Source organism: Amphiprion ocellaris, chromosome 20, assembly GCF_022539595.1.
Source record: "Amphiprion ocellaris isolate individual 3 ecotype Okinawa chromosome 20, ASM2253959v1, whole genome shotgun sequence".
NCBI lineage: Eukaryota > Metazoa > Chordata > Actinopteri > Pomacentridae > Amphiprion > Amphiprion ocellaris.
In genome coordinates, this window is record NC_072785.1 from 15,929,420 (window position 1) to 15,940,563 (window position 11,144).

The 11,144-nt window shown below is 42.7% G+C and overlaps 1 protein-coding gene across 1 annotated transcript; it reads right to left on the bottom strand.

Annotated features, from left to right (window-relative positions):
- Window positions 1–646: 646 nt before the first annotated feature.
- On the bottom strand, window positions 647–11,126 carry exoc5 (exocyst complex component 5). Its single transcript, XM_023293704.3, has 18 exons — window positions 10,923–11,126; window positions 10,438–10,532; window positions 8,444–8,591; window positions 8,134–8,328; window positions 6,660–6,724; window positions 6,392–6,420; window positions 6,168–6,277; window positions 5,937–5,981; window positions 5,692–5,832; window positions 5,530–5,612; window positions 5,234–5,443; window positions 4,976–5,123; window positions 4,778–4,886; window positions 3,322–3,442; window positions 3,117–3,203; window positions 2,845–2,953; window positions 2,427–2,642; window positions 647–1,876 (listed from the first exon to the last, which is right to left on the bottom strand). Exons 1-18 carry the CDS (start codon window positions 10,947–10,949, stop codon window positions 1,688–1,690), a joined length of 2,127 nt encoding a protein of 708 aa, XP_023149472.1. The 5' UTR covers window positions 10,950–11,126; the 3' UTR covers window positions 647–1,687.
- Between the last annotated feature and the right edge of the window lie 18 nt (window positions 11,127–11,144).

Below are 11,144 nucleotides of genomic sequence, written 5' to 3' on the forward strand. Positions count from 1 at the left end.
ACACATCCCTCCCCCTCTTCCATGTGCCGGTGCTGGGAGTCCCTGGGGCCAGGCTGCGCCTCTGCCTTCGTCTCCACAACAGTTATCGTCTCTGGCCCGGCTCCGCTCCCCCAACCCTTTCCCGCGCCACGCACATTAATCGCCGCAAAAACAAATAGTTTTCAAATGTTTGGAAAAGACTCGCTGTTTGCATCAGGGCCTAACAAAATAATTTTTACAAGCTATCCAGTTGTGATTAGGGCTGAGAGAATTGAATTTATATGGCATTGATAATATTAATATTAGCCTAATTAATTATGTTGTTTGAACTTGCACAGCACTGTGTGTACCTTCTACACAACACTAACCAGCCGGCGCTGGAACTGAGCTCTCAGCCGTCTCTATCTCCCCGGCTCTCCCCCAGTCCATGACTACTGCACACAATTCATCAACTCGTAGATATCTAATCCCCTCTGGCTCTGCTCACTTCCTGAAGTCTAAGAAAGAACTTTACTCTGGTGGCAAGAATTCCTATGAATACTTGATGACTTCTATAGAAAGGAGGAGCATTTCATCTCACTTTGAAAGTGACATTTGCAGAGAGAACTGCCCAAACTTTCTATTCATGGCTCCACATTTATGACGGATATCCATAGATAGACAATAATAAAATGCAACATTTTTTTATTGAGTCTCTAATCAAGGTAAACAGCAGTACAGAGGGAGCAGCTTTGTGTAGGAGACGGTTTCAGGCATCGGGGACATGGTCGACCTTCTATCTTGGTGCAGAACCTCCAATAAGCCCTGTGTGAAGAAGTCCCTTCTAGTTTGTTTCCTTAATCATCAGAGGTCAACATTTCAGTGGCCCCTGACCCAGAAACACTGCAGATCAGGTCAACAATGTCTTTGGACTGTGCACACCACTAGATGAGCAAGTGTTGATCTGTGCAATTACAGTGACACATAGTCAGTGAACCATCACAGCAATCATCTGAGCCATGAGGGGACCACCCAAACCTCCAGAGAGGTTCTCAGACCTGTTTATACTTCAGATCACACTTCTCTGTGATGGTCTCTTGACCTCTACTTTGTTGTCAAGGGTCAGAGGTTACAGAGGTGGTCATGTGTCTCTCTGTTAACCAGACAGAGCTCTATCTCATGCTTGGTCAGGCTTTCTCTGCTGGGTCTCCTACAGTTCATTACAAAGAGTAGCTGTTCCCAATATGCAGCGCTACTGCAGGGCCGACTTTATAGCACGATTGTTGACAGTCTCCCTTTAAAGCAGCTTCAGGGTATTTTCCTGTGCACAAGTGCAACCACAGAATTTATATATTTGGCACAATCAAAAAAGTTGTTTTGTTTTTTTTAGATAAGCATCAGTATTGTCCATTTACTTATAATATGTTGGATATTGAAGCCACATGGATTGGTGATGGATTAGTATTTAAAAACAAATGAAATCCTACGCCAATAGACATTTAAATTTCTTCAGCTTGGAGAGATAAACATTGACCAAAAGTAAAATGCACATTTCCCACATTCAAGGAGCAGTGGCCTTTGTCTCCATGATGCACAAAGCAATCCCAGTATAGTCTGTACGCTGGGGGCACACTGATGCATTCTCTGAAGCAGTAATGGGTATCTTCAAGGTGCATCGTCTCAAAGCATAATTTACTGGACGGAGCGCAGTGAGGTGTTGAATCAGTCATTAACTGAAATGTCGGCCCAGTCTGGCTGAACGGTAGTCCACTCTGAGCTGGACAAAGGCATGCAGGAGGTTCCGGTCCAGATTGGTGAGCTGCTCTCCGGAGCAGACCTGCTTCAGGTTGTCAGGAGCGACCACCAGCAGGTTACAGAGGGCGTGGAGTGTGTCGAAGAGCTGCAGCACCAGAGGAACCTGGAGGACAGAGAGGCACAAAACGGGTTATACCTTATAAAGACATCGTAGGTTTTACACAGCATAGATGCAAACCAGTCATGACAAGGACACTGCAAGGCGAATCATAAATGTATCAGTAGGACTTTTAGTGCACTCAAGACAAAACAGGAGTTAAAACTAGTTTAACTTCATCATTATTAAATAGACCCAGTCCTTTCTGTTGACAATATGATTGAGTACTAGCAGTTGGTTTGTTATTTGAGCATGACAACTATCAAAAAACAGTTTGATATCTTATGCGAAAATGATCTTAAGTCTTTTAACAGCTGTCTTGACAAAAAAGCCACTGCACATCTTAAATTTAGGAAATTTGCAATGATAGATTGACAATTTTAGAGTAAACCAAAATAAGTGCTTAAATAATCGATGATGAAACCCTCAATCACAGGGCATTCATTTGGATCGATCTGACCAGTTTATCAATACTCAAATAACAGGTAGAGTCTTTGTACACAGAGCCACGTTTGCCCTGTGACCAGTGCATCCTGGACCTATGCCCCCCGCTCACCCTGAAGTCCTTGGCGCATCGTCGGTATTCAGCCACGTCGCAGATGGCCAGCATGCCTCCCATTGAGCTGTAGCTGTATTGCTGTAGATGCTCGTGGATGAGCCGGTGGAAACGGACGCCCAGCTCCGTCAGCACTGTGTCCACATTTTTCCCATCCATGGACTTCCGCACGTGCTCCACCTGCCGACTGACGTAGGCACATACCTTGGAGCACGCCTGGCAGACGGAAATACGCAAAGGGAAACATAGGAAACATGCTCATAAAACTGACGAGCCAAAGGCAGATTAAAATCTATCAATGTAGTCGAAGAACAACAATGGAACCACAAGTATCAGCTATTTACAAGCAGCATTCGCTCATTTGCTCCATTTTGCATATGAGCTCAGGCAAAGGTTGCTGAGGCCTTTCATTTCTTACCGTAGTGTACTGGATCATGACATTGTTCTCATCCTCAGGCCTGAAATCAGTCTTCTTCTGCTCTGTTGCCAAGATGTGCTTCATCTGTCCCACCATGCAATTCAGTGTTCTGTGTTTATCAGAAAAATACATCAGATGGAATGTCTTGTTTTAAAGACCATTTGTTATTCCATTTTAGGTTTCACATATATATAATATATATGTATAAATATAAGTTTAAATGATAAAACACTTCTTATGGGAAAGTTGTTTGCAACTTGTTATAGACTGACCTGTCAATTCCTGTGTCCAGTTTCACTTCCATCTGTTCAATCACCTCTTTCTTCTTGTGCAAACACTCTGCCAACTTTGGAGATGAGCTAGAGACAGATTTGGACAGATAAATTCAAATTCATTCCTTTCACCTGAAAATGATGAACTTTTTAAAGAATTAAACAATATAATAGGTTATATTTTGAGCTTTAAACCTCAACTGACCTTATTAAAGGCATAAGCTGGTCATTAAATTGCTTGTCAAACAAGTGGAAGATAGAGTTTGCCTGTTGAACCACATCCAGGAAGTACAGGTTGGCATTCTTGGCATCAGATGAGGGAATCGCTGCAGATGGAGGAGAGAGAGAGAGAGAGAGAAAAGTCAGGCACTAAACCAAAAGGTGGCTGAAAGCATGAATCAATATGATTCACATTGAGCAGAAAACCACTGTTGCCTGCTGTCTATGGCAATGCATGAAACGGAAATTTTCATTCACATTAATGCTCTGCTCCAGCAGCAGACAGTGAGGAGAAGGTAATCAAACCACAAGGACATCAATGATGTGTTTCTTTAATGCAGAATGTACCTTATGAATTGAGCACTGGGAGATACCAAGTACATGTTTCGTTTCACAGTTGCTGCCTGAAAATGATAAGCTGCCTCCTTATTATACAGCCCCATACAGAATGTAAAGAAATGCCAGAAGCACAGCCTGCTTTGCATCAAGGTAACTTGGGTATTTCACTTTTTTCAGTTTTTTAAACTTGTTAACTGCCATAAAATCTGTTGGTCATAGCCTAGAATTGTATCCATAGCAACAAGCTTCATGTAGTCTCTGACAAAGTAAAAGTCTACAGGCAGCAGAAGGCACATAAATGATGTCACAACTATTTTCCTTTAAGTGTCAAAGTAAAACAACTGCAGTGACGTCACTGATTTGGATGTGGCCTGGCAGGCGACATGCTTCAACTCCTACATTGAATGTTTTACATTTCAAAACCAAATAAGTCACATGACACCACAGGATCCTCCACATGCAGCCAAGAAACTGCTCACTATTATGCAACGATGAATTTGCAAGGCCATAAGTAACCAGTAAATACATCACGCAAGCTGCAAAATTAAAAAAATGCAGCAGGATGTACATAAAGAACTCTCTGTTCTGGCCTCCACTGCTGTTTACTTTTGTTTAGTTAAACTTGGGTGTCTTTATTACAGAATGTTAAAGCTAAATGGAAGATAGAAGCACAGTATTATTATTTAACACCAACATTGTCTGTTACTTCCTACTTCTCCATCCAGTTTTTGTCTAACATCAAAACTTGCATTGTGACTAGAGTATCACGGAACTTGCACTGCTGTTATTTACCCATCAGCTGTTTGATTAGAAAGTTTCTCCTATGATTTGACAGGGACTGGCAGAAGGCACAGTTAGTTTTAGATTCTTGTGAGGGTGGACTGTGCCATCTGGAGGCCAGGCTGAACCTGGCCTTGGCATTCTGGCAAAGAACACACATTTGTGGCCTGCATAACTGAAGGGATCCAACCTCTGGGTCAGCTACAGTAAGCAGCAGTGACTTTCTTCCCATTGCAGTTTATTGGATTTATGTTCCTAACAGTAGGTTAAATCAGCACACACAAAACAGACATTGTAATTATAATGAGCTTAGTTAGATGTACCTGAGAGACCAATCTCCAAGGCATAGTCAATATGTTCCACACACAGATGGTCAACCAGCAACAGGAAGATTGAGAAGGCATTCTTGGGCAGGTCAGAAGGATCTGAAAGCTGTGTAACACCAATGAATAAGAAACATTTTACTTCCACGAAGGCACTACATTTGCTCCTTCAATCTACAGAAAGCACAGTAGTCTCACCCTGTGACATCTCTCAAAGGCATGACGTGTCTCCTGCAACAGGTTGACAACAAGCTCAGGGGACAGAAACGTCTCCCCATGGGTGTCAATCATGGGGCCCAGGGGAAGGTTGGTGCGCTGACGGATCCGTTCCTTCAGCTCTTGAATACTGTAGGGAGACAGACGCTGACTATTTAATTATTCAAATACTTTTTATAATATTTAATCTTCTCTTTGTGTAAATACAAGTGCATAAAAAATGAATGCTCAAAATCTGACCTGCCAGTGCCAATTGGGCGTTTCTGGTGGTTTTTGGAGTCATAGTATCGCTGCAGAATCATGGCACCACGTGTGCGAAGGTATTCCCTCTCCATGTCAATGTAACTTTCCAAGTATGAGGAAAAGATGCTCTTTATCAGCTTGGAAAGGAAAGTGTGCTTGTCTGAGCCCAGGTTGAACTCGGTCAGCTTTGTGGCTAATGCTGTGGTCCTGGAAAAGTCAAATATTCAGACACAGAGATAAGAACAATGGCTACTGGGCACACAGGAAGTGAATCAAATTACACAATTAACTACCTGGTGTAAAGGTCATAGAGGTTCTTGAGGTATTGCTCTACATCAGAGTGTCGAGTCTCATCCAGTTTTTCCCTTACATGTGCCTGCAAACACAAAGCCAGTTAAACAGAACCACATACGAGACAAATCGACTTCAGAAATGGTTCATCGCAGTAGAATTACCTGCAGTTTGTTCTCAAAGATGTTCTGGATGAGTTTGGCCATGACAGTCTCTGGACTGCTGAAAACTTCGCCCACCTGCTTGTTGACCCTCTGGCAGAGAGCTGCAGTGTCTTCAAACACATCATTCCTAATGTAGGCACCCTGACAAGGACAGACAGACAAAGCACACAGGGAGACAAAAAATGTAAATGTTTTGTCTGCAGATATTATTGGCCTAAAGTTAAGTGGAATTTTTATACACTCACTTCCTGACACTGCTTGATATAGACGTCCACACAGTGTGCATAGCCCTTTAACAAAAGACACAGATGTTACTTTTTTGGCAACATTACAGACCATCACTGTGCAGAATTTAAAGACAAGCAAACACATGTTCCTACATCACGTATGAACTTAGTGGCAATCACATTAGCACACTAAATATAGACTAAAGATTAGGTAAAATGTTCACACTAAACATGTCTCTATTAGGTCACCTTGAAATGCAATAGAACTGCTGCAACCTCCCGCATACGTCCAATCTCACCCCTCCGTTGGGCTGCAGTGAACTCCTGGATTAACTGCCGCTCCAAATCGTGGTATTTACCTAGTTACATACGCAAACAAACATATGCAACATATAATATAATCTGTAAGAAACATTTATTATATTCATTATAGAGACAGTGTAGAGTAGCCTGCAGTTCTGTCACAGACTTACTTGCTATTTTTGCCTTGACGTCTGCAAATCTGTCATAGAAAAACATCACAAATGATCATGGAAAAATAACAAACTATAAACAAAAACAAAGTGAAAAAATGAACGGGAGTTTTTATTTTTAGAAACGATGCTGAAATAAAATCCTGCAACATTTGATATGTTTTTGCTGGGCTTACACTGAGAGGAGTACACGACATAACTAATACACCACCTTCCTCTTGTTCGACAGAGCTCTTGTCTAAAGCTGCCTCCAGGGTGCCTGACTCACCTGTCGAATGGCAGCTCCTGGGCAATGAGATGCAGCTTCTGAATGATATCAGCAGCCTCCTTAATCTGAAGAAGAGAGGGAGTGTGAGTGTGTGAGAGAAAGATGTCAGGTGGGGGACAAAGAGAAGAGAGCACGACGGGACCGTGTGAGGTGGACATCCAGACAGAAAGTGGCAGAAAGTGGGCAGGCCGCCGGCAGTGTCTCCACTTGGGGGATCATCATCTTAGAGCAGCCCTCCTCCACCTCCCCGTGTTGAACAGGGAGCTGATAACAGACAGGCTGCGCTCACCTGGGCATCGGCAGCAGCAACAGCAGCAGTCCTGACTTAGCAGCACATCCAACTCTTTATTGGCATGCCTTTTCTGAATGGGCCGTAATCCCACAGGAGTCTAAATCGCCTTCAATAATCTGTCCGGCCAGGGATATCTGTCTAAAAAAGGGGGCCCTGTCGAGAACCCCTCTCCCCCCGCCCCTCCTGACATACATGCTGGCTGAAAAAGCCCCAGACCTACGAAAGGCCCGCCGTCCGCAACTCCTCTGTTCCCGCAGATGCCTGCCTCAGCTAACATCATTACTCTGCTCCCGTGAGGAGGATCCAGCCTTTCTGCTCGGCGAAGGTTTTCTAAGTATCTGTCCCCCAGCTAAGATTAGCTAAATCCCATGTAAGTAATGTAGCCGTCTCCCTGCAGTCAGGGTTTAGCAGCACTTGTCTCCACGCTGGCGGCCCAGCCCTCCCTTTCAGAAGGATTAGCAAAGCCATCCCCCTTCAGCTATTCACTTGCAGCTTTCCTCTTTCCCCCTCGTCTGGAGGTATGCTCAGGAAAAGGAATCTGGCCAGATATTTCTGCATGCCTTTCCGGAAAACTAGCTCCATCTCCAGCTTTCGTCTCTGGGATTGACCCCCAGACTCCCTTCTCTGCATCCCCTAATGATGTTCCTAGTAACAAGAATTAATCTAAAGCATCCCGGTCTCTCTACTGTCACAGCAAAACTGTGGAATCAAACTTTTAGGGATCGCTTGTCTAACATCAACACGGCCTCTGTGTAGACAGTAACTGTGTAAAAGTGCGTCTCATCTCTCAGCATGCATGTTATCACTGCCCTTACATGTACCATCTTGCTACAAGCGCTTTCCTGCTGTAATGCGACATAAAGCTGAAGACCAACCAAATTCTTGCTCCTAGACAACCTACTGTAAATGCAATTAGGTTTGACATGAGCATGTTGACATCCATGCTAGTCAATCAGCCAGCTATTGTCAGACAGCAAATGACAGTTTATTAATCCAAATTAGCCGAGGGATCCAACTAAAGGGATAAACTTCACAAATTAATATGGATGGTTTACCTCGTAATCCTGTTCATTCTCACCTCCAGCAGTATCACAGCAGGAGCCCTCATCAGTGGTCACACATACACACACACAAACACACCTCCACCGATATGAATGAAACAAACATGTGCAGCACACTCACCTTGTCTGGGTTATTGAAGACGTCACTGCGTAGGTCTCCATCCAGGAACTCATTGAAGTAGGTCATCAGGCGCTGAGCTTCCACAGCCCTCTGGCGAGGTGTGTTCACCCCCTCCAGTTGGTCACCAAGGTGACAAACCTTGGTGGCCACATAGCTAATGTGTTCATCAAGCTCTTGGAAATGCTGGAAGGCCACCTGAAATAACACAAACAAAAGAGAATGTCAAATAAAAACTATATAATGAATTCTTTTTTTGAAGCTCAAAGATATTAAGGTGGGGTCATTGGGTTCATTTCACCAAAAAACACACCTGGTTGCTTCGCTGTAAGTCTTGCACTTTGTGAGCAAATTCCTTGGCCTCGCGATGACACTGATGCTCAAGCTTCTCCACTTTCCGCTGGATCTTCTCATCCAGTTGCTTCAGCTCCTCGATGTGGTTCTCAAACTCTTCCAGCAGCCTATCACAGAGGAGAAAAGGTACAAACATTCACAGCTTCCCTCTGGTCCCAATCACATAAAGTACATCTTCGACAAACAACAGGTTTCAGTAAGGAGTAATTGGGTTCCACAAGGTTAAATGTGTCCCACTGACCTCACAGTAACAGTAAATAGTTACAGAATAGTGCCAGATGCTTAATTCCTGGGTCCCCAGACTTAAGAAGCTCTGAAAACTAGCAGCTTCGTCAGCTGCATTTTAAGTGCCATCAGGACTGCAGAGCAAATGTTCTAAGTCAGCACCACATTTCAGAGTGGAAACATCCCAAAATGATGAGTGTATAATCTCCTGACTAATTCCCTCAGCACTGGCTATAGCTTAAAGACATCTCCCATCCCTTCCCAACAGACACTCATTCCCTAGCTGGTGACTCACAGTATGGTGGCCTCCACAGATATGTTGTCTCTGACTCTTCACTAAGAGCTTCCGAGGAGGTGGTGGCAACAGTTTGTGGAGGAAGTAGATAAGGAAGGATGGATCTACGGTATAGTTAAACTGTTATGGCATTTTTGCTTACGAGATGCAACTCTGTTCCCAAGTGTAAACATCGTAACAAACATGCAAAGGATTTTTAAACATATTTATTCCTCAATTTTCTCCAACCCATCAAAAACTCTAATTTAGCATAGAGGAGATTGAGATGAGCTTTTAGTAAATGCAAGAGGAGTAGCATCGTTTTTTTAGAAAGTTGATTTTGGCAGTTGTGAATAAATAAATCTGACTTTATATTAAAAATGTAAAACTTAAACCGTATCTAATTATTTTTCCAAAGTTGAATCTGTGTTCAGTGAGGAGACGTTGACTCTTGACCCCTTCAAATGTTGCCATAATGTCCAAACAACAGCTGCATTAAGAGAAAATAAATTGCAATTTTTGAGGTTCAGAGAAAAAAAAGACATATACATACAGATGGAAATTTTTTGGTGTAGTATTACACAGACTTTATAAAGGAAAACATTTTCATTAAAGCATCTAATTTACTTGAGAGAATATTTTTAAAAGATCAGGCATGAATTGTATTGTGGTCAGAGAGACAGTATGAAGAGGTGCTGTTGTTGTGGAAAAACATTATGGAGTTAGCGATCAGTATATATACGTGTGTGTGTGTGTGTGTGTGTGTGTGTGTGTGTGTGTATATATCAAATAAACCGTCTTTTCGAAAACTTAGTTTGTTACTGTAATATTAGTAATTTAGCAAAATTTACATTGAGACAATAAAGCTCAGGGATTACAAGAATAGTTGCATTTAATCTGTAAATCTGTGTAGATTATCAGTCATCCAATCATTGTAATGTGAATAACTTCAGTAAAAAGCAGCTGGACTTTTCGGCTCACATCCAGGCAACTTTTTCAGTTCTAACTGATGTGGAGCCATTGAAATATACCCAGAACTCATATGTTTCAAGAATATTTGGGACACTCCCAGATTAGTAATGATTCAAGATATTAACGGTGGTTAAACTTTGTGGATACAGAGCTCAAAATTGAATATAAATACTTGATCATTAGTGACATACATCCTCTCCTCTATTTAGAAATAGCCATTTCAATTTAACATAGATGGCTTCTCTGTCCAGAATATGGACACTGCGTGAATCAAAAACAGAAGCTCAGTTGTTCTTTCCTGAAGCTCTTAAGCTTATCCGTCTGTTCATTTCTATCTACGCTTAAGCAACATTGATGTGTTGCTTTTAAAGTAATGGAAGACTGCAATAAACTACTTAGTACTCAGCTGACAAATGGTAGTCAGGCAGATGGTGGTCCACTATGTCTTGACTGTAAATGTGAATGACAAGCACCTATAGTACCTTTTAGGGTCAAATGCCTCGGCTCCTCCTTTGGAGCCTCCTCCAGGAGTCCTCCATGCCAACCTTTCAATGTACTCATCTGCATCAAAGGGCTCCTAAATGGAGAGAAAGCAATGAGTGAAGTTGTGAATGCCTCAAAATACTAAATCAAATGGCTTAGCAAGAAGCAAGAATAAAACTACACTGAATGAGTTCAACCAGGAGCATCGGATGAGACATTAACGTTACATTGAAGCTACTTGTGATGATTTTACTGCGCACAGATAACCAATAACACTGCTATATCCTCGATAAGGCGGAGTCAGACAAATATGTTTCTAGTTTACGACATGAAGCCAGTTTCTTATCAGTGGCGTCGGTCATTATTAATTCCGAATGACACATTGTAAAGATAAATAAGGTCAGTACCGTTAAGCTACCGTTAATGATAGTTAGCCACTTAGCTAGCCTCGAAGCTAACAGCCGTTGCACAGCAGTCATTTTACCTCGAACAGCTGAGCGGTTGTCGCCATGTTCAAGATCCGGCTGGCGGCGCAGTGAGATTAAATTCAGGAGAAGGAGCACAAAGTCGGCACCACCGCCGACTTCTGCATGGATTTGGTGGTTTCGTGCAATTTTGTCCTTTGTTGACAGCTAACTGGTTGGTGATCCAGCTTCCTGTATGGACGAGAAGGGTGGGGACTGCTGCTGCGAAGTGCGCAGGCGCG